The sequence below is a fragment of the Bidens hawaiensis genome, unplaced genomic scaffold (genome assembly GCF_021521415.1).
Source record: "Bidens hawaiensis isolate Kalapana, Puna unplaced genomic scaffold, B.hawaiensis_p1.1 tig00018312_1, whole genome shotgun sequence".
Classification (NCBI taxonomy): Eukaryota; Viridiplantae; Streptophyta; class Magnoliopsida; order Asterales; family Asteraceae; genus Bidens; species Bidens hawaiensis.
This window is the reverse complement of record NW_027492767.1, coordinates 33750-61648: the sequence shown is the minus strand read 5'-3', so window position 1 is coordinate 61648 and position 27899 is coordinate 33750. Positions and strand designations below refer to the sequence as shown.

The window sequence follows — 27899 nt, the reverse complement described above, 5'->3', positions numbered from 1 at the left end:
CTATCTATATCCCCCAAACCTCACCACCTTATATTCATCCAATTCTATTCTTTAATTTCGCTGTTTTGGTTCTTGGTTCTTACTCTCACCGCCACCTTCTCAGGTAACCAACACCAAGCCTTTACTCTTAATAATAATATTATTATTACTCTGCAATGGCTTCTTTGGCTGTTAACCCACTTGTTCTCTTGTACCCACTTCTTGTTTTCTGTAATCGTTCGTTTATTATTAACGCATTCGTGTTTTTGTTGATGGGTTTTTTGGTTTTGAAGTTGTTTGTGTTTAATCTGTGTGGTCTGTTTAATCGATTGGTAAGTTATGTGTTCAAGATTGGTTGATTGTACTTAATGAAAGGTGGTAGGTTGGTGGGTGGACTTAATCTTTTTTAATAATAATTAGGGTTTTTTACTGGTGGGTTTTGTGTGGTTTACCTGATTGATTATGAGCATTGTGTGTCATGATCTTGATGGGTTTTGGGGGTTTTGTTTTATTTTAATTTTGATTGATTAGTGAGTTGGCTTTTGGAAGTATATTGAATGTGAGTGTTATGTGTTTGATCAAATGCCTCAATGAGTCAATGCCTTTTTTTCTCTGGCACCTTCCCAAATTGGTGTGGTGACTCCGAGTCGGGGGAGGGGGGGGGGATTTTTGTCGGGCCCGAGGGACACGGGGTGGTGTTCCCGGCGTTCCCAAGACCTCCCCCATCCGACAACTGAGGGCACTCTTATCACCCTAAGAAAGTGTAAAAAAGTGTACATTTTTATGTCTGTTCGACTTTTCCGTTATCATTCTTGAACTTTTTGATATTTTTTTTTCAGAAACTTGACATATGTGATAGTTTTGCTAAATAAATAACTATTGTTTTTGAATGATGGTAGGATTGTTTTAACATATAAGACACTATGGTGAGCATCCGTAGACAAAGACTCATCAAGCTTTACGGTAAGTAACTGTCTAAGTTGTATATTTTTTATTAGTCCTATTAAACTATATATTATCATGTTACGGTATTGCTACTCTATTGCTCGTATTTTTGTTATTTTATTAATTTATTGATAATGATATTTAAATGCTTTAATTTAGGGAGACCCCCTTGTCTTGATGATTATTCATCACAAAACAATAGGCAATATACTGGAAGTTGGGTGCGAAGCACAAGACTTGGCGTGCATTCTTTTTCGCCTTCGGTTGATGAGCCGGTAAGCATATAAAATTATAAATCATGTTTTAATGCTTGTCTTCCATCATTAGCATTATATTCATATGTTACCATTAGCGTCCCCTATAAAACCGAAGCCACCTCTTTATCCATGTGGATAGAGGTACGGTGTGCCTACATCCCACCCTCCCCAGACCCTACTTATAGCTATGCTATTGGTGGGACTTTACTGGGTATGATTGATTGATTGATTGATAAAAAAAGTAAATGGTCTATGTTTGTTTTCTGGCAAAAATAAACGAGTATTATGCAATTTGCTCCATTACAACATGGTCAAAAGTTAAAACAAAAAAAACTAAAAAGAAGAAAATTTACTATTTTCATAATTTATACTCAAAACTCAGAATGGAACAAGTAACTCACATTTGTTATTTAAGAATCAAGTATGAGTTATTCTTTTTGTAAGGGGTGTGGTATTTTATTTTTCATATTGTACAAGCTTTATAGTAATCACGTGTTTAGCAGGAGAATACAAAATCTGAAGAACCTGAACCCTCGATTGTCAATGAGTCTAGCTCATCTAGTAAGCAGCCTTCTCAGTATCCAGGTCTGTCATCTTATTAATATCGATTACTGTCATCGTTTTCTTTTGTTTAAGTTCATTAAATCCAATCTAATATGCTGTAATCAATCACCGACTTTATGTGTATGTTGGGGGCAATATTATATATTCTCATCAAGACTTAAAACTTGTGTTTTGGGTGTATGTGATGCTACACAAGTTTTGAGGTGATATATAAAATTCGTCCTATATGTTAAAGCGAAACATATCAAAAGTTTCAATTTTCTTTCTAAATACATCGAAACCATGCAAGGTGGGCTTCTACTCGTATATTTCAAACATAAAGATTGCAATGTTTGACTTGTTATTGAAACAAAAAAGATGGTATGATGGATAAATAGGTAATTCTCTTTAATACCATTTTTTAATTATTTTCAGCGTTCAAGAGACGAAAAAGACATAGAAGAAAGATTGTTGAGAACCAAGAAGAGTGTATAATGAGAGGTGTGTATTTCAAAAACATGAAATGGCAAGCTGCAATTAAAGTTGACAAAAAACAAATTCATCTAGGCACAGTCGGATCCCAAGAAGAAGCTGCTCGCTTATATGACAGGTAAGTGTTAGTTTTAGCATCTTGAATCACACACGCACACGGGTCAAAAATGAGTTTGGGTCAAACTGGTTGAGTTGGTCTAATCACTTTTTTTCACTTGTTTCTTGAAATATGTAATCCATTGTTTGATGCTTTCCTGCAAGTATTACCGCACTTGTGTGATTAATGATGCTAACATCACATACATACACCACTTGTTTGTTGCCAAAAACAACCATTTGTAATGAGTTATGCATCAAGGACAATTTGGTCATTTGCAGTTTTAATATTGTTTTTTTCAGGGCTGCTTTTTTGTGTGGAAGGGAGCCAAACTTTGAGCTCACTGTTGAAGAAAAGGATGAACTCAGTAAACTAAGTTGGGATGATTTCTTAGCCATGACTCGCACTGCAATTAACAGCAAAAGTAATTATGTTTTCTTCTTATTTATTACCAAAAAAAATTATCTATATTATAGTTTTAGCCTATTTGATAAATATATTCATCTCATTTTTTACTATTCACTCCAGTAAAATATTGTGAAGAAGCGTGTATCGACTTACTTGTATACGATCAACGTTCCTCGGGTACGAGTGTGCTATATCACCGATGGTTTTCCGAGATACGAGTTCTTCCACCTACAAAACGAACAGTACCGTGAGCTTACCCCTCAGAAAGGGACAGAGGGGTCCTCTTTGGGGTAACCCTCCGGTGTGAGAATCAGATATTGTAGGAGAGGATAATCAGAATCTGAAAATGAGTAAAGGACTTAGAATATATTTTCTTGCCTGCCTCCAACTGTGGAGGTGGTGTGGTATTTATAGTATTAGGGTTTCCAATGATTGGGCTCAGACCCAATTAGGGCCTTTTTGGCCTCCTCCTATTGCTTCGCGCCACGTGTACTTAGGACACCTGGTGCTTTTTCATTGATTATTCTCTGATCAAGGTATTTCACCTGACCCATGTGCCATCACGCGGTGGCACATGGGCTTTGCTGAGTTGTCCACCCTTCATTGGCAGCTGTCAACATCAGCACATTCTTTATTCCTTAAAAGATACCTTCTGGAAGGTTGTCTGATGAGTACAATCATGGTTGTCCTTATCCTGATTTGGATTAGACTATTGTCTCATTTGTTGTGTGTCGCTTACGCGCGGCCTTTATGCGCCTATCCCGGGGATGCGCAAGGTCTTCTCTTTATTCTCACACTAAATGTGTGTGTTGTGTGCATATGTGATATACGCCACGCGCAGATGTTTCATGCGCTTGCGCATAGGTTTTGGCTTTGTGTCTTCATGACATCCTGATTTCAAGCCTCTTGTCTATATCTTGTGGGTTGACCCGCCCCGCTCGATGTTAAGGCGGGTACATACCCCTTCAAGCCCCCCAGTCTAATGTGTGTCTTGTCTCGCGCGAGCGAGGTAAGATAGATATTAGACTTAATAGTTTGCTTTTTTAATAGGGTTTGTTTTTTCTTTTTCTTTTCTTGTACGCGCGTTGCGCGAAATTCCATCCCTTTGGTTAAAACGAATCGTCAATGCACGTGGTTGGTTGTTGTTGACATGCATCAGAGTTGGAGACGTTATGTGTCAGACCTTTCGTGTGCTCGAGGTGCTACAGTGGCTTTTCACGTCTCCTCATACAGTGTCAGGAACACGTGTCGCGCTTATGTTGACCTACGCCTGCGAGTGGGGGCGCGTGAGCGTAGATCTGATTATTATTTGTTTCTCTCTCTCTCTCCTGGGCCTATAAAACCAAACCTTTTGAACGGTTTTTTCTTCATCTCCACTGTCATTTTCAGAGCTTTTGCCTATCATTTACATTCCGATTAAGAGCTTTCGTCTTTGTCCCTGAATTCCGTGCTTAAAGTAACCATATTGTTCGATTCGCAATTGTATGTCTGATAACCCAGACACCACAATTTCCCCTAGTAAAGGCCGTGTAAAATCAGTGGTTATGTCTACTTTGAAGAAAACCGGCAAGGGTACTCGGGTTGCCGAGGCCTTGTCGGAGGAGGGAGGGAAGAACAAGGCGGTGAAGAGATGGGATGAGATTCCCTGCAAGTTGAAACAACCTGATTTTGATAATCTCGTCGCCTCTCAGGGTTTTCTCCCTGAGTATGGTTGTCTGCTCCCGGCGACCGGGCAAACGGCGGCGGATCCTCCCGCCGGCTATATCTCTTTATATTCTCACTTTTTTACCCACTGTAATCTTCGTCTTCCGATGACGAGGTTTATAGGTGCGCTCCTCCAATTTTACGGGATTCATATATCTCAAGTCCATCCCTGTGGATTAGTGCGCATGACTCATTTTGAGTTCATGTGCAAAGCTCAGCGCGAGGAGCCCGCCCCTCGGCGCTTTCAATATTTTTATAAGCCGAAAATCCAAGATTCTTAGTACTCATTCACACCGCGCAGTCAGAAGGTTAAGTGCTGCACTGTTACCTTCAAAAGCCTTCATGACTGGGCTGAAAAATTCTTTTATATCAAGGCTGGTGTTATTCCCATTCGTATGACCATGCGCGTGATTACTTCCGCGCCCGCGGATGATGACGTTCTTAAGAATCCATCTGGCGCGTGGGTTAAAAAATTAACTGCTGAACCATCCCCCGCCAAGAATATTTGCGAGGAAGCGTTGGTGGGGGTTGGTATGAGCAAGAGGTGGACTGACAGCGAGACTGAGCCTGTCATCCATGTTGATGGCTCAGGTGGGTTGTTTGTTCATTGCATTAATTTTGCGCGAGTATAATTCGTTTTGCTGATATCACTTGTCTTGTTTTATGCAGAAAGTAAGGAATACATCCACGCCGTCTATGACGAGCATACAGAAGGTGGCTCTGTCGTCCTGAACGCTGGGGAAGTTGCTTTCCCTGATCGCTTCGATGATATGTTCATCCATGTCGACTTAGAATTTTGCTTTGACAGCGATGCGCCTGGTAAGCCCTTGTATTTGTGTTTAGGCCCTTAGAATACCAAATTTGGTTTTAACATTTCTGTTGCGCGTATTGTAGATACGCTCGCTAATTATGAGTTGGAGCCTGTGGAAGAGGGAGGGGAGGAGGCAGAAGCTGAAGCGCAAAAACTCAAGCGCAAGGCTAAAGGCAAAACTGGCGCAGGGGCCAGTAAAAAACAGAAAAAAGATGCCTCTGTTGCCCAGAATCTTCCTCCTACTCAAGTGAAAGGACTTGAGAAAACCAAGGGTTTTACTTCCAAGTTTTCCTTGTCTTCTTTGCCTCAAGGTGTGGGCAATCCTCCAGTCCACACGAGGTATGGTGCTGCCACCTCATCTCTGTGCGCGGCGGACAAGGGAAGCAGTGCTGCGCCTTCTATTTCGTCTTCTCCAACTGGTATACTTTGTTTATATTTTGTGGTTTTATGAGCGTGATTCCGATAGAGTTATTAATGAAGCTTTGTTCACTCAAATGTTTGTAGAGCCGGCAACGTTGGTGGCTCAACCTCAGGCGCAGCAAGGTGCCAAGGCTATGCCGAAGGTTGTTTTGAAGTCCTCTGTTTTGCCCTCAAAAAGGGGGAAAATGGACTTCATGGCGATGCTTAATTCGCGGATTGCGGTGCGCCAAGGTATTTATTGCGCTTTGATTGTCTGATTTTTTCCTTTAGTTCAAGTCATGAATCATTTCTTCTTGTTGGTTTTTTCATAGGAATTATAACTGGCACACAAGCTGCTGGTGGCACTGCTAGCGCTGGCGCCGTTAGTTCTGCTCCTGCTCCAACAAGTACCCCTCATTGGGATCACTAAGGAGCAGGAGACTATTTTTCGCGCTGCTCTAACAGCGTCAAGACCTCCCTCACCTCCTCCTGCGCGCAGCCCTCCTCGTGAGACTATTTTTGATTCTTCCAAGTCGCAGGAGAAGAGACCTGTTATAGAGGATGATGAGGAGGTTAATTTTGAAAATTCTGATGGTGGCCGCGTAAGCCCTATAGCGCCACGAGATTTCGTGGCGCAGCCTTTTTCTCATGGGGCAGGCGGGAGCTCATCAGCTGGCGCTAATCTTTCTGCCGGTTCTCCTCAGGTATAAGTTTATTTTGCTCCGCTGTGCAGACTTCCAAATTAGTGTTTAGATAACTAAAATGTTTCTTTGCGTTGCTTTGTGTTTGTAGGGAGTGTTGGTACATGTGTGTCAGTAGTTCATAGTCTAGCATTTGTAATCGAGTCTGTAATGTAATTATGTTTTGTTTATGATTGTTTTGTAATACGCGAAGTTGTCAACAAGTTCGCTATGGCGAACTTGTTGAATCAGCGAAGTTATGGACAACTTCGCCAATGGCAAAGTTGTCGTGTATAAAACTGTTTCGCTGAAACAGTTTGAGTGTTGGTCGTTTAGGGTTTGTTTCAGTGTGTTTCATATTGGTGTTCGTGTCATAGTCTGTAACAGTGACCGTGAGTCACGTGTTCGGTTATCAATATAACGTGGTTGAGTTATTGCTTGTGTGATTCTATCTCTACACTCGTAACTACATGCGCAGGGATTCCGCACCTGCGTTGTTAGCGATATCCCGTGTACGATCCGTCCAGGAACCTACAATTGGTATCAGAGCCAATCGGCTCGATTGTGAGGTTCGGGATTTCACGCGGGTGTAGAAAACGTCTCGTTTGACCTATTCGCGGGACGTGTTTTTGTTGGGATTGAGTTTTGCTAGTGCTTGACAGTCTTTTTCAAGCCTTTGCATTGATCGGGAGCTGCTGGATTGACGAAAACAGATCTGAACAAACTTCCCTGTTCATCGGGCGAAGTTACCGTTCATCGGGCGAAGTTACCATTCTTCAGGCGAAGTTGCCGTCGCTGGAATTAGGGTTTTTGGCGAAGATATAAGGATTAGCGAAGTTAACCACAACTTCGCTCACTTCATAAGTTCGGATAACTTCGCTTCATACCCAAGTTCGCTCAACTCATAAGTTCGCCAGAGCTAAGCGAAGTTATTTTTTAACTTCGCCAAATCTAGCGAATTTAAGAACTCAGCGAAGTTCTCTTTTCAGCGAAGTTAACTTTCAAGCGAAGTTATTCTTAACTTCGCCTACTGAGCTGTTTTAATATTTTTTTGTTTTTTTCAGGTTTTTCAGGTTTTTGCAAGGATGTCGTCGATCAACATCTCCGATTTGGTCAAGATGGAAGTAGAAGCGGGGTCTGCCACTAAGGCCCCGAGGCTGATGAAAGGAACTGACTTCGTGGCATGGAAGGACAGATTCATCCAATATATTAAATATCAGGATGCAAAGATGTGGGTGTGCATCCAGGATGGATATATCCCACCAACCATGGTGTACGAAGGTCGCGATGTGGTTAAGAAGTACAGCAAAATGGAGGACGAAGAGAAGAAAATGTACGAGGCCGAAAGCAAGGCCCATGCTGCGATAACAATGGCACTTCCTCAAGAGGTTCTCCATACGTTCCGAAAGTACACTTCTGCAAGAGAGCTTTGGGATGCTCTTGAAAATAGATTCGAGGGGAATGTGGGTATCCGTGCATCGAAGGTAAAACTTTTGAAGACCCAGTTCTCCGTCTTCAAATTTTTGAAGAACGAATCACTGGATGATATTATCACCAGATACTATCATCTAATGACAGAGCTCAGCAATTATTCAATTGCTTACCGAGAAGAAGAGATCGTTGAAAAGCTTCTCGATGCTCTCCCACCGAAGTGGGAAATGTACACCGTCCTTATGAGGGAAGACAGAGACTTTCCAACCTATGATCTAGAAACAGCAGTAAACAAGCTCAGAACTTATGAGCTAAATATGGTTCGAAAGGAAACACCAACAGATCAGATACAAGACCCTGGTATGTATGGTGCTAAGGTTAACTCAGGCTCAAGTTCAAGGCCTGAATCTGCTGCTTTTTACTCGAAAGGGGAGTCAGGTCCTGACTCACCTCATGAAGGAAATGTTTCTGTTAACATGAATGGTGATGTATGTTTCGTTGCTGGAGGATCTAGTACTTCAAAGCCTCAAGCGTCCTCAAGTGGTTTTTCTGCACATGCCTCAAGCAATAATTATTCCAAGATGCCTATGAGTGTAAAATCTGCTGAAGAGCAGTTTGCAGTCTATGCATCATTTATTGCTTCCTATGAAAACTACATCCAGGGGAAGATTGTGGACCCTGCTGTTCTGGATGAGGACTACGACCAGATCGATGCTGATGATCTGGAGGAGATGGATTTGCAATGGCAAATGGCAATGATTGTGAGGCGTGTTAAACGGTTTATGCACAAAACTGGAAGAAAGTTTGTTGGTGGTAGGCCCGGGTTCGACAAGTCCAAGGTAAGGTGCTATAATTGTCAACAGTACGGGCACTTTGCCAAGGAATGCAGAAATGAGAGGGTTGAACGAGGACAAGGTCGACCTACACAACACTCAGGAGTTAACAGAGAGATAAATGCCATGTTGACCAGAGAGGCAGGAGAGTACAACTGGAATCAACGCTCAAGTGGTTCTGGTGAGCAAGCAAACATGGCTGAGTCTGAAGCTGAAGAATGTGAGAAGGTTGAAGAAATTGAGAAAGCAAATGAAGAAGAAACCGCTTTCATGGCAAATGACAAAGATAATCGCTCCGAGGTAAGTCCTAAAACTATTTGTACTAGTTGTGAGAATTTGTCTGAGCAACTTAAAACAATAACTGATCAGTATGTCCATTTAGATGCTGACTTTAAAACTATTAAAGAAGATCACCATTTTACGAAAGCAAGAGAAACGAGTTATAAAATTAAAATAAAAGCATGTGAAAAAGACGTTCAAAGCTTAAAAATTAAACTTGCTGAGAAAATTGAAATAATTGATCTTAGTTATGAAGTTTTGGAGGAAAAAACTAAAGTGATTGCTGATCGGGATAAACAGATTGCTGACCACCAGGTAAAGGTGGTGGAACTGAACCGCAAACTTGAGCAGTTCAGGAATTCCTCGACCATCCTTGATCACCTCGTGAGTGATCCAGGTACCTCTGCAAAGAGGGGAGGAATCGGATATCACGAAGTTCCACCACCCTTTAACCACAATTATACGTATAATCCGAGTGTTCAGAAATCTGTTGAATTCGAGGTTAATCAGACAACTCCAATTAAGATTTCAAGGGTAGAATCAAGTGTTAGCTGTGGCGAAACGAGTTCGCCTGTTTCTAGTGTAAATATTTCTGTTACGAGTCCAGTCTCATCGGATTCGGATAAGTTGTCCGAATCTGGTAAGACGAAAGAGAATGTAGTGTTACCCACCGGTGGAGATAAAAATAAATCTTCTAAAAAGTGTACTCCACTCAACCCGTATGTCCCACCTTATGTGAGACGAACGGCTGGTAACACTGCCTCTACATCCTAACCAACATTTGACAAGAAATTGGAGAGTCGGTGTTGCTTTAGGTGTAACAAATTAGGGCATTTAGTTGCAGATTGCCCTCTGGAGCCGAGATTCAGAGGTGTGAAGCCAAATAAAAATGAGAATAAGCGTCATTTTGTTCCTGCTAAAAATGAAAACTTTAAAAAATGCCAAAATGTAACGAATTCAAGTTTTCATAAAAACCAACCTCATTTTTACAACAAAACCTCAAGATATAACACTTTCAATTCTCAAAGGTTTGGAAGGCATTACACCCAATCTGCAAGGAGATACCCTAACAGGACTTACAGAAATTATCCTGACGCTAACTTGAGAAAGCCAGGGTACGGGACGTATCGATCCAAGACCAATTGGTCTTGGGTCCCAAGATTCTAACTCTTTGTTTTATTGTGCAGGAACAGTTGAACAGGGCTGCAAACAATCTTTGGATTGTAGATAGCGGCTGTTCCAGGCACATGACAGGCAACAAACACTTGTTGCAAGACTTAAAACCTGTTCAGGGAGCTAGAGTTAGTTTTGCTGGTGAAAGCGGTGGAAGGATTACCGGTAGAGGAACTGTGTCGAATGGGAGAATGACACTTGAAAATGTAAACTTTGTGGAGGAATTAAAGCACAATCTGCTGAGTGTGTCGCAGATTTGTGATAAAGAATACACTGTCCATTTCACTAAGAATGAAGCGATTGTATTGAAGCCTGGTTTTCATATACCAGAAGAATGGATAGTAATGAAAGCTCCACGTGAAACGAATACATACGTGATGGATATGAGGTCTACTGAAATGGCCACCGGAGAATCCTGTTTAATGACAAAGGCAAGCGAATCAGAATCAGAATTATGGCACAGGAGAATGGGACATATTCATCTTCGTAAGATGAACTTCATTGTCAAAAATGGGCTTGTGATGGGCGTTCCCTTAAAGAGTTTTAACTTTGAAGATAAATGCATAGCGTGCAAGAAGGGAAAACAACACAAGAAAAGCCATCTCACCAAGACGATCAACTCAATTGCTGGTACTCTAGAACTACTTCATATGGATCTCTTCGGTCCGGTGAATGTACAAAGTCTAGGCGGTACTTCTTACTGCTTGGTGATAACTGATGATTACTCGCGATACTCGTGGGTATATTTTCTGAAAACGAAAGACGAGACGACTCAGATGGTGAAGAATCTAATTACAAAAGTCGAGAACGTCATGAGTAAATCAGTTAAATTCATCAGAAGCGACAATGGAACAGAGTTCAAGAACTTTGAGATGGAAATCTTTTGTCTTCAGAAGGGTATTGAGCATCAATACAGCGCTCCGTATACTCCACAACAGAACGGAGTAGCTGAAAGGAAGAACCGAACGTTGATTGAAGGAGCCAGAACTATGCTGGCAGACTCAAAGCTTCCTGTGATGTTCTGGGCTGAAGCAGTTGCTACAGCCTGCTATGTTCTGAATCGGGTGTTAACTGTTAAGAGACTTGGAAAAACTTGTTACGAGCTTATACACGGAAGGAAGCCCAACTTGTGCGGTCTTGAACCTTTTGGGTCTCCTTGTTCGATTTTGAAGACTAATTCGAAATTTGGTGAAGTAGCTGATGAGGGAATCCTAGTCGGTTATGTTGTTGGGACTCCCAACAGACGGGTCTTCAATACGACAACTTGCAAGGTGGAGGTGGTTTGTAACACCGACATTACTAGTTACCAACATCCAAAACCAAGCAATGGACCTGCTGAGCTGTTTGACTATGTTAAACTTTTTAAGTCGTTTAACGTACCTACTTTGGAAATTTCTGAAGAAGACGAAAGAGCAGTGACGAAGATGATATTTGATGAGGAAGAGGAGGTAGTGCAACATCAGATGACAGAAAAATCTCAGCCTTCCACATCAAACCCTATCGATACCCCTGCGGCCTCAACTGAAGATGAGTTTATTAATCCTTTTCACTCTCAGCATGAAACTACCATAGATGAGATCTCTTCAAACTTGGAAGACAATTTGCATGTCGGTGCTGTTCCGACCACGAGAATTCACAAAGATCACCCATTGGAGAATGTTATAGGTGATGTGTCCTCTAGTGTACAAACCAGAAGTAGCTTGAATGAGCACACCTGTGTTTATACAAGCATTAAAGATACAGGTATCATGAACGAATGTTTGTACTCTTGCTTCATAAGCCAAGTTGAACAGAAAAATTATCAAATGGCTTTAAAGGACAGCTCGTGGGTCGAAGCCATGCAAGAAGAGTTGGCTCAGTTCGAAAAAATGGAAGTTTGGACTTTGGTTGAAAAACCAAAGAATGTGCATGCTATAGGCACGAAATGGGTGTTCAAGTGCAAGAGAGATGAAAAGGGGATTATCGTGAGAAATAAGGCGAGGCTGGTTGTTAAAGGTTTTAATCAGCAAGAGGGTATTGACTACAATGAGGTTTTCGCTCCTGTTGCCCGGTTAGAAGCGATTAGATTGTTTTTGGCGTTTGCTGCATCTAAAAAGATGAAGGTGTTTCAGTTGGATGTGAAGAGCGCGTTTCTTAACGGGAAAGTTGATGAGGTTGTGTTTGTTGAGCAACCTCCGGGTTTTCCTGACCCAGACTTTCCGGATCACGTATACAGGTTGAGCAAGGCGTTATATGGGTTACATCAGGCACCTCGTGCCTGGTATTCAACGTTATCAGACTACTTGCTGGAAAATGGTTTTGAAAGAGGAATGATCGACAGTACGCTGTTTGTGAAGAGAGAAGGATGTGACTTCTTACTGGTTCAAGTCTACGTGGATGATATCATTTTTGCTGCATCAAGAGTATCCATGTGTCAGGATTTTGAAGCTGTCATGAAGAAACGATTCGAGATGAGTGCTATGGGTGAACTACCCTTCTTTCTAGGATTGCAGGTTGATCAGAAGAAGGATGGGATGTTCATTCATCAAACAAAGTATGTTCATGATGTGCTGAAGAGATTCAAGATGGAGGACAGTTCTCCATATGACACCCCAATCTGCGTCAATCACAAATTGGGCGCTGAATCAGATGGTGACGCAGATGTGGACCCTACTCTGTATCGGGCGATAATAGGTTCATTAATGTATTTAACTGCTTCTAGGCCCGATATAATGTTTTCTGTTTGTCTTTGTGCTCGTTTTCAGGCAAACCCAAAGGAATCTCACATGAAAGGTGTGAAGAGGATTTTGCGGTATCTTAAGGGCAAGCCGAAACTAGGGTTGTGGTACCCAAAGGGAGGAGACGTTGAACTGGTGGCATATACAGATTCTGATTATGGTGGATGTAATCAGAGTCGGAAGTCAACAAAAGGAGGCTGTCTGTTTCTTGGAGGAAGATTAGTTTCCTGGCAGTGCAAGAAACAGACATCAGTTGCAATTTCAACATGCGAAGCTGAATACATGGCAGCATCCAACTGCTGCTCTCAGGTTTTGTGGATTCAGCAACAATTGCGCGACTATGGTCTGAATTTCTTACTTACTCCTATTTTAATTGATAACACTGCCGCCATCTCAGTAATTAACAATCCCGTGAAGCACAGTAAAACTAAGCATATTGACATTCGTCATCACTTCATACGGGATTGTGCTGAGAAGAAACTGATAAAGATCGAAAAAGTTGATACGCTTGAAAATTTTGCTGACTTGTTTACAAAAGCGTTTGATAAATCCAGATTTCAAAACCTAATTGAGCTAAACGGGATGATCAATCCCGAGTAACCATGTCTTTGTTAAAAAAAAAAAAAAAAAAAAAAAAAAAAAAAAAAAAAACAAGGGTCATTTTTGCTTAAAATTAGTCGGTTACCTCAGTTTGATGGACATATCCTCGGATATGTTTTGGTCCTCGTTTTTCGACTTAGAAAATAAGGATAGCCATTAACCGGAAGACTGAAAGTAACCGGGGCAGCTATGACGTGTGTTCTTTCAGTTGCTGAAAATTAGTCGGTCATACTTAGTAAGAAGGACACATACTTGTATGTGGTCGGTCCAGTTGATCCATTGGATCTTCAGGATAGCCGTTTACCTGACGACTTTGACGTGATTGGGGCGATTGAAATTAAAGTTTTTTCGGGAAATGAAATTACTTTTCAAGTCTGTTACTTCGTAAGAAGTTCAATGCTGTGTTTAACAGAAAATTGATCCAACCTTGGAAAATGATATATATACTGATTGTGTGTGCTTAACTAGTGAAGTTATTAGGCTTAAAAGGCTTTAGAACAGTCATTGTATGTCATGGTATTTTTTATGGTGCGTAAAAGTGTATGTGATACTAACTTAAATTTACTCGAATTTACGTGGAAACTTCTTAAGAGTTTTGTATGTCTTCATACATATCTTTTCGAAGGATAGGCAGAAAAGCGACTACCCAGTCATACACGAGCCCGTGAGTGTTCTGATTCCCGTGAAGAAAGCATTTCAAGATACTGCAGTGATCCAGATTCGGGACTTGCAGTGGTTTAGTACTCCGAAGTCGATAAAAATGTTGATTTACAAAAAAAAAAAAAAAAAAAATGTATATTTTTAGTACTTATGAGACATAGTAACAATCAAGACTTCTCATGTCTGGAGTAAGAAGAGAACGGGATGCAGTCAACGAGTATATACAAATTAATCAGACACTATGGGTCGAAGTCAACTCGGGGTGACTTGGGTATAGCCAAATACGCTTTGAGAATAGATAGAAGACATCATTATCTCTGAGTTGTTGCCACCTTAAAATTTTGAGCTTAACTGAACCTTAATCCGTATCACAGAAACGATGAAAACCATTTACGTTATTTACATGCTTACAACCTGTGTCTCTATGTCATAATACAGCTAAACACGGATCTAAGTGACAGTCACATCGTTAGTATGATTCCTGTTAAGATCTTTTCTAAAACGTAGTGGTCTCTGACTAGACTGAAATTTGATCCCTTATTTCGTTAAAATTTTTCTAAGTTTTTTAGTTTTTGTAGTTATATTATTTTATTGTTGGTTACTGGGTCTTGATCATATTTGTTTAACTCTTTTTGGAAACTTCTAGTGTTAACTGCAAGATTTTTCAAACTTAAAGGGCTGATTTTGAAAATACGGGCGAAGTTGTTGAATTCGGCGAAGTTGTGCTTAACTTCGCCTAGGCGAAGTTAAACGTAACTTCGCCTGAACAAACTCTGCCCTATATAAGGATTTTGAAACAGTATCAGTAACATAAATTCTTATTTTCCGGCGAACATATTATCAAATACATTATATCCGGCGATCTTGTTTTCATTCCGTTTTCGATCTTGTGTTCCTTGTTTCTACTATACTAGTGGTATGTGTTGTCAATATCATCCTATCTTTCTCTTTATTGTTTTACCCGGTTCGAGACTCTCGGGCCGTCGAACCTTCGAAACCAAGTTTTTCGACCTCACGTTACGTGTTCATGGACGACCTTTTCGTCCTAACACCATTGAAATATGTTGGACTACATTGTTATAATCCTTAAATCGGTCCGAAACGTCGGATAAAACTTGTTTGAATCTGAACAGTCGCCGTTTCAGATTCAGGCGAAGTTAAGGTTTACGCGAAGTTATTCTCAACTTCGCCAGTGGCTTAAGTTCGCCTTCAGCGATGTTATCCACAACTTCGCTTGAAGCTTAATTTCGCCTATGGCGAAGTTATCCATAACTTCGCCTTGAACACAACTTCGCCTATTTCAAATTTTTTTTATAAGATTTCAGACGAACTTACAGATGAAGCGAAGTTGTTCCCAACTTCGCCTCACCTTTAAATTCGCCTGTTCTGTGTACATCACAACTTCGCACATGGTACACAGCGAACTTGTGAGATGGTTATATGGTCTCTAACTTGATTTGTTTTATGCAGATATGGCTGCTGTTGGAGGTGCTGGTGGTGATGATGGTGATGAGCAACGACAATTCTTTCCAGCCCATAACCAATACATCACTTTGGATCCAGACGCACGAGGCGTTGAAGACTATAGGGAGATTATCACATTTCTCCAACGATCACGAGTTTTTCACGCGATCACTAATACACTACCCATATCTCTGCCTAACATTGAAGATTTCTGGCAGACGGTGTATTATGATTGCAGACCTGAGCCTCCGGTGATGCGAGCAACCGTAAATGGTCACAACATACAGTTTTCCTCGGAAGACATACGGTTGGCTCTGCAGTTCGGTGAAGAAACTAGAGATGACCCAACGGAGTTCGTAGCTCCTTTCCGGGATGGAGCTTATTTGAGGATGGGTTATTCGGGTCCGCTGGGGGACTCGCAGAGGAGGAAAGGCTTTCTGCTGGATCAATGGCGCTTTCTGATGCATGTGTTAATAGTATGCATGTCCGGCAGAAAGGCAGGAACAGACGGGATGGGTGCGACGATGCAATCGGCCATGATTGCGCTGACTTACAACCGCAGATATTCTTTTAGTCAGCTAATCTTTTACGAGATTGATCGTCAGAGACGGGCGACGGCGCGCGAGCGTTTTACTATGTATCCTCGATTTCTACAAATGATTATTAATCATGTCGCTCCGTCTATACCGCAAAGACGCCCTATCAGATACGTTGAGTGCGTAACAAAACGTATCTTTGCTCAGTGCAGGACGTCGAGCACTCGTAGCAACCCTGAGCGGCGTCCCAGGCATACTCCACTTTTCGGGTATCTCATCAACCCGGAGTATGTTCCTGCAGGAGGGGACGAGTTCAGGGATCCGCAACCACATCAGGCGGCAGCACCTCATGCTGTATCAGCTGCGCCTGTTGTATCTTCTGCTGCTGTGCCAGCTACTATATCTCAGGCTGTGTCCACTGCTGAACACGTTGATCTAGATGCTGCTTTTAGTGGACATGGTTTGTTTGATATGGATATCTCGGGTCCTCAGTTGGTTGATGTTACTAGAAGAGCTACTTCGGTAGCTGACTCCGATTTAGACGAAACGTTTGCTGAGGCAAGAAGACTTATGGTGTCTCGGGAACGGACTACGGGAAAGAGGCCGAGAACGGAAAACGAGGATGAGGAAGAAGTTGATGAAGAGGAGGCAGTGCAGATTGTGCTTAGACGTTCAAGAAGAGAACAGAGAGATATAGGTTCGGGAGCTGGAGAATCTTCAAGACTAGTACGTTTTGCTCCACCTGCCTTGTCTGGTATGTCTCTTATTACTACTACAGCACAGGTTACAGCGGTCGAGACGTCGGCCCCAGCAATTGTGTTCCTACCACCCCAACCGCTTAATCCACCGGTGGTAGTTGCACGATTTGTGGAGTCGACAATCACTTCTACTGCAGTGTTACCAAGTGTACCACCTGCGGTCACTTCAGCTACTGATGTTCCACCAACTCCATTGCCTACTTCAGATACCGAGAGGATTCTTTCGCTAGAGCGGTTTTTTACTGAACAGTCAAAGACTATTGACCGCCTAGTGGAATCCAATCGACTACAAGCTGCCCTCCTGGTTGAACATGGAAGAATAATAGATGCCTTCAAGGATTACTTGGCATCTCAGGGGGAGAATACTTGTAGGGGCGATGAGTTGAGAACGAAAAGACGAGAAGATCATGACGATGATCCCAATGCACCTTCCGGTGCAGGTGATGAGCTGCCAAGAACCTCTCAGGCTCTTGGGGCTTCCACAACTGAGGGGGAGTCTACAAATGCAGCTGGTGATGATGTTGTAGTTGTGGATGACGACGCTGATGTTGAAGACGTTATCGATGCTTTGAAGGAGTTGGATGAGGAGGAGGACGATGAGTTGATGGATGATGACGACGTGTTGCCTATGGATGAGATTGAGAGGATTGGAGAACAGATTAATGTGGAAGATGTATTAGAAGAAGGTGAGATTGTGGATGATTCAGTGGAACATGAGATTCCAGCTGTTGAGAGATCAGAATTGGGGGATGAGAGTGTGATAGAAGATACAGTATGGGAGGAGCAGCCGAACTGGAAAGAAGGCTGTGCTCAGTGGTTTGTTAAAACCAAGAAGCCTGCAGTGCCAACGATGTTCAGAAAGACTTATAATATAAAGGGCTATGCAGAGTCAAAGAAGGGAATCATATGCTGGTTGTACGACAAAGAGCTGAAACTATTTGTGATCAAACGGTACGACGGCATTCAGTACTTTAAGCGATTGTTGAGATCTCTGAATTCCTTACCAGAATGTGAGGTGAAAGATTTAGCGAGATTGGGGCTGATCAATAGAAGCAATGATGATATGGCAAGAATCATTGAGAAGATTGTATGGAAAGAAGCCATTAAAGACAAAAAGTTTGAACTGCTAAAGCCTCAAAAAGGAAAGTTGATAGAAGACAAAGATCGTGGAATGAGGGCTGACGGCAAACCATGGATGGTTATGAAGTATAAACCAGTCCGTCATTTGAAAGAAGTACCGATGAAAGTTATGCCCAAGAACGTCCTAAAAGATTTAAAATGGTGGTACGTAGATTGCGAGACAGCTGAGGCAGTAATGGAAGATGAGGATGAACAAGAAGTACTTCGGGTTTACGACCCGATGCATCTTGTTAATCTGTCGCAGGCTGATTTGAAAGTGCTCAACGAGAAGAAGATCTTCTACATTCCTGCTTGGAAGGATCAAGCTAGGAAATATCAAGGGGTAGTGTCGGTATGTGTGAGAGAAGGGGCGCACGCGTAGAGGTGAAGATTACAAGACTCAAGATTTGAAGATCAAGATATGAAGCTACTGCCAAGGGGGAGTCTGTTGGTACATGTGTGTCAGTAGTTCATAGTCTAGCATTTGTAATCGAGTCTGTAATGTAATTATGTTTTGTTTATGATTGTTTTGTAATACGCGAAGTTGTCAACAAGTTCGCTATGGCGAACTTGTTGAATCAGCGAAGTTATGGACAACTTCGCCAATGGCGAAGTTGTCGTGTATAAAACTGTTTCGCTGAAACAGTTTGAGTGTTGGTCGTTTAGGGTTTGTTTCAGTGTGTTTCATATTGGTGTTCGTGTCATAGTCTGTAACAGTGACCGTGAGTCACGTGTTCGGTTATCAATATAACGTGGTTGAGTTATTGCTTGTGTGATTCTATCTCTACACTCGTAACTACCTGCGCAGGGATTCCGCACCTGCGTTGTTAGCGATATCCCGTGTACGATCCGTCCAGGAACCTACAGGGAGCCGATCACATATACCGCCCGAGCTGGAGTATCACTGAAGAGAGTTCATTCCAATCCTTGGGCGTATGTGAAGACTTTTGGGCTCACTCTGTTCCTCCAGCTGAAAGGAGGTTTCAAGAGGACCGCGCTCGCGTGGATTTGCTTAATGACCACCTTTTTGCTGGGTCTGCGTTTTTTGCTGCCTCCCAAGAGCTTCGCAATGATTATATAAATACGTGATGCCCTTGCGAAGGCCAAGCAAGAGGCTAAGATTTCTGCTTGGAATCTTTCTGATGCCCGAGAGAAAGCTGAGAAACTCCAAGCAGAACTTAGCGAGAACCGGGCAAGTTCCAACGCTGCTTTTATGAAGCGCGGGCTTGAGCTGCAAACTGCGCGGGAGAAACTGCAAGTGGCAGAGGCAGATGCGGCCAAGTACGCGCGTCGAGCGCGTGACCTGGAGTTGGCAGTGGAGGCGCATGACCAAATTATTGCGCAGGTTAATACTGAAAAATCTTTATTGGAGAGTGAGGTTGCGCGCCTGAAGAAAGAGCTCGATGCTGCGCGAGCGGAAAAGAATGAAGCCTTGGCGGCAGCAGCGTTTGACAAAGAAGAGCTAAAACAAGCCAAGGAAACTGTTAAGTTGTTAAACTCTCAAACCCCTGCTCTTGAGACGTCTGTTTCTTCCCTCGCACAGGACCGTCAATGGCTGATTTCACAGGGTGTGACTCGTTGCGCTTATGCCATGAAATACTCAGACGAGTTTCAGATTCTTGTGATGGACTGTAATGCGGCGTCGCGCTTGGTGGGTCGGGCTGAGGGGTTTAAGGATAGTTATGAATATGGCATGCTAAAGAAGAATCCATCCGACTACCCTTATCAGCTCGACGCTGTCTGCGCTGACATGGCTGAGGTGGGGGAGAAGTACTTGAATACTCCAATTCCCATCCTTGAGCAGGTATTTTAACCTTAATGAGTTTACCTGACTTATTTTCATAATCTTTTGTACTTATACTGTTCCTTTTGACTTGCAGATAGCCGCGCTTGCTGACCAGCCCGATCTTGGCGCTTTAAAGAAATTACTTGATGAATGTGAAGGGACTGGTGGCAATGATGATGGCGCGGGCAACGCTACCTCTGCCAGCGGCTCTGGCGTGGCCAAAGGACCTACTCCTGACGCTATCATGACAGAAGACGACTATATTCAAGACGAACAGCTTGATTATGGTAAGTTTGGAGATGACGAGGAGCGGGTTGCGCCAGATGCTGAGGGAGGAAATAATGATGAGGAAGATGAAGAGGCTGATATTAACATAGAAACTTGAAAAGCCCTTCTTGTTTTTTTTTGTTTTTTTTTTTGTGTTTGTAGTTTTTACCTCATCATTTGTAAATTTGTAAACTTCTATGTTTCGGAATGAAATTTTGTTTTTCCCTTATTCGCATCTTGCGCATTCCCAATTCATCTCTTTATATTGCATGTGTGTGCTTGTTGAATATAAGGTATGCTTACACATTGAAACTTGAACAAGGTTGTAAGGAAATTATTTTTACTTAATCCTTAACAGTTGTCATATTTCAAGTTATTTTGCAATATTCTGAATATGCTGACACGTGTCTTGGCATTTCATTATTCCTCTTTTGCCCGACGTTATCGTGCATTTATTATAGGGAATTATGAATGAGTTTTTTAGCCTTTACGTGTCAGTATGTGTTACTCTGCCTATATCCATTATAATCCTATGCGCGGCCCCGACCTGAGACCTTAACAACTATGCTTTGGCATGTGCTTTGCCTTAGTTGTGCTTTAGGTATTTTTATGGTCCAGCTGCGCAATACGTAGGATGGATGCTATGAGTAATTTGAGCTAAGGCTCATATTATTGGGCTAAGGCCCTGACGTTTTAGAGTTAAAACTCGTTAACGCGTCTGAGCTTGAAGCTCGCGCATGTATGTTTTACTTCGTTTTATTTTTAGTTTGATGTCAATACAATGTTGTCATATTGCTCAAAATTAATAAAGGGAAGTGTGAAACATGTATGCAAAAGGTAATAGAACGCATAGAGCGTATCATTATTCATAATGGCTTAAAAAGCCTTGATTACAAACTTGACAACTTTTACATGAAACATTTTCTAAGTTGTGTTGCGTTCCATGTGCGCGGGATCTTCTTTCCATTTAAATCTTTTAAAGCGTATGCGCCTTTTCCCAATTCTTCCGAGACTTGATAAGGTCCCTCCCAGTTGGGAGACATCTTTCCCGGGGGTATTGCGCGACTAGCTTCATTGTTCCGAAGGAAAAAATCATTCTTCTTGAAGTGGCATTCTTTCACGCGCTGATTGTAGTATTTTTCTAGCTTTTTCTTGTATTTGGCTTCACTGATGATAGCCGCCTCTCTGCGTCCCTCAAGTAAATTGAGATTCAACCTCCTTTCTTGCTCGTTATCCGTCTTACTCATCATGAGCACTCTATAGGATGGGCATCCAATCTCTGCTGGAATCATAGCCTCCGTTCCATAGGTTAGGCTGAACGGGGACTCGCCATTGCTGGTTTTGCTTAATATCCTGTGCGCCCACAGGACATTAGGTAACTCCTCGACCCATGCATGGGACTCTCCCTCCAACCTTTTCTTCAGCTCATTCAGCAAGCTTTGGTTCGCGCGTTCCACTTGGCCATTCCCTTGAGGGTGGTATACTGAAGTGAAGACCTGATTGATGTGCAATTTTTTGAACCAACTGGATATCTTCATGTCAGTGAATTGTTTGGCATTGTCGCTCACGATTTCCATGGGCAGGCCAAAACGGCATACGATGTGACTCCATATAAATTGCTTCATTGCCTCGGCTGTGATTTTTGCCAGTGGCTTGGCTTCAACCCATTTTGTGAAATAGTCTACTGCCACTACCAAAAACTTTACTCGCCCTGGCGCTTGTGGTAAGGGACCCACAATATCGATTGCCCACTTGTGGAAATGCCATGCAGAGGTCACCGGAATCAAGTTGTTCTTTGGTCGCATGGTATTTGGCGCATAGCTCTGACACGCTTTGCATTTTTGGATCTCTTTTAACGCGTCCAAGTACATGCCTGGCCAATAGTAACCTGCGTTCATTGCCTTGGCGATCACCATGCGCGGGCCAGCATGTATTCCACAGATTCCTTCGTGTATCTCTCTGATCATATAGCTTGCTTCCTCAGCGTCTAGGCATTTCATGAGTGGTCCAAGATAAGAGCGTCGATATAACGTACCATCGAGCATTTCGTAGTTCTGCGACTTGTGTCTTATCTTCCTCGCCTGTGCGCGATCGTCTGGTACCTTTCCCTCCTTCAAGAATTCCATTATTGGAGTTATCCATGATGAAGGTGTTGTATGAATTACAAGAACAGACTTCGCTCCCACTGACGGGTTGCTCATTACTTCCACCCTGACATCTTTGCCAAAATGATCGAAGCTGGTTGATGCCATCTTGCTTAGCGCGTCGGCAGACTTATTTTCACTGCGCGGAATGTGTATGATTTTGAAAAAGTCAAATTTTTCGGTGAGTTCCTTCGCCTGCTCTAGATACAGAGGCATGGTGTTCTCCTTGGCATCATAAAGGCAATAACTTGTGCTGCTACCAGGTATGAATCTACATGAGCCTCTAGCTTTTTAACTCCGAACTTGTGCGCGATGCGCAAACCAGCCAGCAGGGCTTCATACTCAGCTTCATTGTTGGTGCTCTTGAAATCCAACCTGATTGCGTAAGTATACTCATGATTTTCTGGATCCACCAGTTTGAGGCCTGCGCCGGACCCTTCGTTGTTTGAAGCTCCATCAGTGAATAATCTCCAAACGTTTTCTTCATTATTGGCTTGCGGAGGGTCTACTTCGCGCTGAGCCTCTTCGACTTTTCCTTCAGGGATTTCTGCGATGAAATCAGCTAAGACTTGTCCCTTGATTGCTGGACGAGGCTTATAGGTGATCATGTGCTCCCCTAATTCCAGCGCCCATTTTGTCAGCCTTCCTGAGAGCGCGGGACGTCGCAAGACTTGCTGGATGTTGTAATCAGTCAGGACTTCAATAGGATGACCATTGAAATATCTGTGAAGCTTGCGCGACGCATGCGTTAGTGATAAAACTAACTTTTCTATGATGGTGTAGCGCGTCTAAGGATCTGTCAGCACCCGACTTATATAATAAATTGGTGTTTGGATTCCCTTGCGATCCACCAATAATACTGCGCCAATGGCGCGCTCTCCTGCTGACAGGTACAACGTTAAAGTTTCACCAGGTAGTAGAGCTGTGAGCGCAGACAGATTTATCAGACATTCTTTTATCTCACTGAAAGCTTGCTCGACCTCAGGTGTCCACTTGAAATGGCTTTTCTTTAAGCAATTTCTCAATCTTTAAACATTTGAGCTTAAATGGCACCACAGAGTCCACCTTCATGTCAATGTTTGGGAGGGGGTAACAATCTTTTGGACACGCCTTGTTGAGGTCCTTGAAATCAATGCACATTCTCCATGACCCATTGCTCTTCTTTACCATCACAGGATTGGCTACCCATGTTTGATATCGTATTGGGCGAATGATATTCGCGCGCAGTAGATCTTCTACTTGCTCATTCATGGCCTCTGTCTTCTCGTCTCCCATGACTCTTTTCTTTTGAGCAATTGGCTCCACGGACTTGAATGTGTTGAGAGAGTGCTGCGCCAGGTCTCGCGGGACCCCAGTCATATCAGAATGTTGCCACGCGAAGACTGACATATACGTTGTGAGCAATCTTTTCATTCTCACTCTTGTGTCATCTGATATCGTAGCTCCGATTGTGATTGTTTGTTCTGGGAATTTTGGGTTGAGAATCCATTCCTCTGGCGCGTTGTTTGCCACTGGAAGCTTCATTCTCCCCTCTCGAGGTATACTTATTACTGCGCATAAATGATCTCGGTACACAAATGTTACTCCTGTTGGTGTTGGGAACCCCAACGCGCCATGCGCTGGTGACGGTATGGCGTTGAATTGGGCAATCGTTCCTCTACCCAAGATCATACTATGGCATGAAGTGGTGGGCAAGACCAGGAAGTTGACAATTTCAGCTCGCTTGTGCTTCTCATCCCCCATAGTTAGTTCGAATTGTATCTGACCTAGGGGGTGAATAATTTCGTTTGAGACACCCGAGATTGGTGCACTCACAACTTCGAGCCTTGCTTGGTCCGCTGGATCCAACTTCCTGAAACATTGCTCATACATGATGTCTGACTCACTACCGGTGTCCACCAGGATTCTTGACACCTCATAATGAGCGATGTGTGCAGTGATGACTAGAGGACTGCTGATAGACGGGCCTCCTCTGATTCTTGGAAAGATTACTTGTTGCTCGCGCCAATCCCCTTGGATTTGCGCGCTTCTCTTCCTCGATCCTTGCCCTTGCCTTCTTCCTTCAGCTACACAGATTCTTTTGAATTTTTTACTGGCTGAGGCTCCGTCTGGTTGTTCGTTCTCTGGTCTTGGATTTTTTACCAGGTGAGCCAACTTGCCTGATTTCACATCTTTTTCGATCGCATCCTTCAAATGATGGCATGCATCGGTGTTGTGCCCTGTGGATTTGTGAAACTCACAATATTTGCCACTGTTCGGTGGTCCCTTATGGAGTAATGGCCTGGGGTTTTTAAACTGGACATTCTCTGTGCTTAACACTTGTGAGGGCGTTTTGGTGAGGGGAGTCCATATTCTTGGTAGAGGTCTGTTAAGCTCTCTGCCGCCTTCCTTCTTGTAACCTTCTCCGCGATTAAGAATGTCTTTTTGGGGTTGGGGTGAACTTTGTTGCGCTTGCTTTTCTGCAGGAGAATAATTGGTTTGTTGCAACCTGGACCATACGGAGTTTTGTTTGCCCCTCCTTTCATTGTTGCGTGGTGCTTCTGTTTGATGCCCTTTATCTCTTGCTCTGTCTTGGGCAATTTGTTTTTCATTTCGCGCGAAGACTCGCGATGCTTCCATAAGCTTAGCCCAAGTGGTTGGCATGCCCTCTCTGCTCACGAGAGCTCTGCGGAGTTGATCACTGCGCGCACCTTGTATAAAGGCCACGCGCAAGAGTTGTTCAGTGATGCCTCTAATTGCAAGAGATTCCTGATTGAAACGAGTTATGTAGTCTTCAATGGTTTCATCATTCCTGCGTACGCAGTGCATGATGTCATCGGGGTCGCGCGTGTGTCTGCGCTGCTGTACAAAGTGAGCCTGGAACTTTTCCAATAGCTCTTCGAACCCATCGATTTGTCCTGTCGGCAAGCTTTCGAACCAGACACGCGCTGCACCCGTGAGGCAGCGAGCAAACATGTGACACCATGTTGGCATCGTCCAACTTTCTAAGTTTCCAGTGTTATAAAAACCTTGTAAGAAATCATCTGGATTTGTTATACCATCGTACTTGCCTAAACCACTTGGCATCTTGGTTTTGTGTTGAATGGGAGCCTTCGCAATGCGCTCAGCGAATTTTGAATGTTTTACCAAGATGGCTGGCCTATATGGTGTGGTTACGTCCACTTGCCCTTTCGCTTGTGGGTTGTATGGTGTGTATAAATCCATATCAGCTTTGGCTCCAGGTGCTATGTGCATGTGTGCGTGAAGCTGTGAACCTCCTTCATGAGTATCTCGCGTCTTCTTCATGCTGTGCACCTCTTCCTCATCACTAATATCAACTTGTTCGGTGTGAACAGAATGACCGTCTTCCAGCGCGCGCGTCTTTTTTGTTGTTCTCTGAATGGTTTGTTTATCAAATGCGAGCCTTTGTGTTAAATCGGCTAACTTTTTGTGTTTTACCAACTCATTGTATTTGTCCATTAAACGCCGTTGTTCGTTTATGAGCCATTCTTTAGGGTCATTGGTTTCAACTTCAGGGCCCATTGGTCCTTTTTGTTTTGTACCAGTCAGATTTTGGAACGTGAGATCGTCTGGGGGAGTTTCAGTTTGACTATGAGGTGTTGTGTTGAAGGGATGGTTACTGGTGGTGCGCGCAGTGTCACGCGGCGCCCTCAGAACCTGATGTCCCTCATTAACATCCTCAAGCTCATTATCCTCCAGAACCTGATCGTTGTTTCGAACACCGGAAACCATGGTGAAGATTTCAGAGAGAAAGTTGATGAAATAGTAGTTTTGTTGCCGTTGTAACAGGTGATGGCGCCAATGAAGAAGCGTGTATCGACTTACTTGTATACGATCAACGTTCCTCGGGTACGAGTGTGCTATATCACCGATGGTTTTCCGAGATACAAGTTCTTCCACCTACAAAACGAACAGTACCGTGAGCTTACCCCTCAGAAAGGGACAGAGGGGTCCTCTTTGGGGTAACCCTCCGGTGTGAGAATCAGATATTGTAGGAGAGGATAATCAGAATCTGAAAATGAGTAAAGGACTTAGAATATATTTTCTTGCCTGCCTCCAACTGTGGAGGTGGTGTGGTATTTATAGTATTAGGGTTTCCAATGATTGGGCTCAGACCCAATTAGGGCCTTTTTGGCCTCCTCCTATTGCTTCGCGCCACGTGTACTTAGGACACCTGGTGCTTTTTCATTGATTATTCTCTGACCAAGGTATTTCACCTGACCCATGTGCCATCACGCGGTGGCACATGGGCTTTGCTGAGTTGTCCACCCTTCATTGGCAGCTGTCAACATCAGCACATTCTTTATTCCTTAAAAGATACCTTCTGGAAGGTTGTCTGATGAGTACAATCATGGTTGTCCTTATCCTGATTTGGATTAGACTATTGTCTCATTTGTTGTGTGTCGCTTACGCGGCCTTTATGCGCCTATCCCGGGGATGCGCAAGGTCTTCTCTTTATTCTCACACTAAATGTGTGTGTTGTGTGCATATGTGATATGCGCCACTCGCAGATGTTTCATGCGCTTGCGCATAGGTTTTGGCTTTGTGTCTTCATGACATCCTGATTTCAAGCCTCTTGTCTATATCTTGTGGGTTGACCCGCCCCGCTCGATGTTAAGGCGGGTACATACCCCTTCATATTGTATTTAGAAATCTACAGTGTCAGATAATACACATAGCCACATAGGCATGAAAGTCGAGCAAGGGATCAATTTAATTTCAATTTTTTTATCAATTTGACAAAAAAATAATGATTAAACAAAATTGACAAAAAATGGTTATAAGTATGAGCCAAAATGTGCTTATGACATAAAATTTCCAACCAATAATTTTACTAGAATTACTAGTTGAAGAACTGAAACAAATATATGACATATTAGCTTAACTTCGGGGTGCAAATGAGCCGAGCCAGAGGTCAGTTCATTTTGATTTACAAGAGCTTGAGCTCGGCTCGTGAGTCGGTTTTTCAAGATCGGGCTTGGCTTCTTTATCATTTATTAAATTAATCTATGTACTTTTTTCTAATTTTTTTTTTATTTTTTATCATAATTTTATATAGACTAATTATTATTATATAAACATATATTTGATATATTAAATAAAAGTTATAAAAATAATAGGCTCGTCTATGCTTGCGAGCTAGCTCGTGCTCGACAAAGCTTTTTACAAGCCGATGTCGAGTAGCTCACGAGCCAACTTGGCTCGTTTACACCGTTAGCTTAACTTATAGTAACTGTGAAAATCAGGATTGACCTGTAATTGATTCTGGTCAATAATTGAACCATATTTTGATTAATTATGTTGAACATTAATATTCAGAAATCCAGAGAAGGATCAGTTCAAGGATGAAGTTTGAACATTATTTAGAAGCTCAAGCACAAGCAAAAGCAGAAGCAGAAGCAGATCAAGAGAGAAATGGCTCCTCGGGTTCTGATGATACAGATACATCACCAGCTTGATGCTTTATCTATTCTAGAACTATATTTTATTAATGATTTTTGAACCCTTGATTATTTGTCGACGAAACATGAAAGTTGTTAATATTTAGTTTTGATACAATCTGGTGATGCTTGTAGACCCTTACCACAAAACAGGCATCCGCAATAACTGTGCCATTTGTTTTTGGTCGGGGTCTGGCATTTGACAACAAATGGTTAAATGGATAAAAGAGTTAGCCTGTGTGATGTATGTGTTATTTTTATCATAATTTTATATACAACAAAGGTGTTTATCGGGTCGAATTTTGGTTACTTTGTGCTTCTCAGGTTAAGTTTCTTTACCTGGCAAACCTAATAATCTTAGAGTGAATCCTGTTTG

The 27899-nt window shown here is 42.7% G+C and overlaps 1 protein-coding gene across 1 annotated transcript; it reads left to right on the top strand.

The window, feature by feature from the left end:
* The first annotated feature begins 29 nt into the window (after positions 1-29).
* On the top strand, positions 30-27845 carry LOC143555754 (ethylene-responsive transcription factor-like protein At4g13040). Its single transcript, XM_077045259.1, has 7 exons — positions 30-103; positions 879-942; positions 1084-1199; positions 1667-1766; positions 2160-2334; positions 2616-2737; positions 27402-27845. The coding sequence occupies exons 5-7, from the start codon at positions 2219-2221 to the stop codon at positions 27539-27541; spliced, it is 378 nt and encodes a 125-aa protein (XP_076901374.1). The 5' UTR covers positions 30-103; positions 879-942; positions 1084-1199; positions 1667-1766; positions 2160-2218; the 3' UTR covers positions 27542-27845.
* Positions 27846-27899: the final 54 nt, after the last annotated feature.

Coding starts and splice junctions, on each gene's coding strand:
- LOC143555754 (XM_077045259.1), top strand. CDS start 2,219: ATGAGAGGTGTGTATTTCAAAAACATGAAATGGCAAGCTGCAATTAAA. Junction 2,335..2,615: donor GCTGCTCGCTTATATGACAG/GTAAGTGTTAGT, acceptor TGTTTTTTTCAG/GGCTGCTTTTTTGTGTGGAA. Junction 2,738..27,401: donor CACTGCAATTAACAGCAAAA/GTAATTATGTTT, acceptor ATTAATATTCAG/AAATCCAGAGAAGGATCAGT.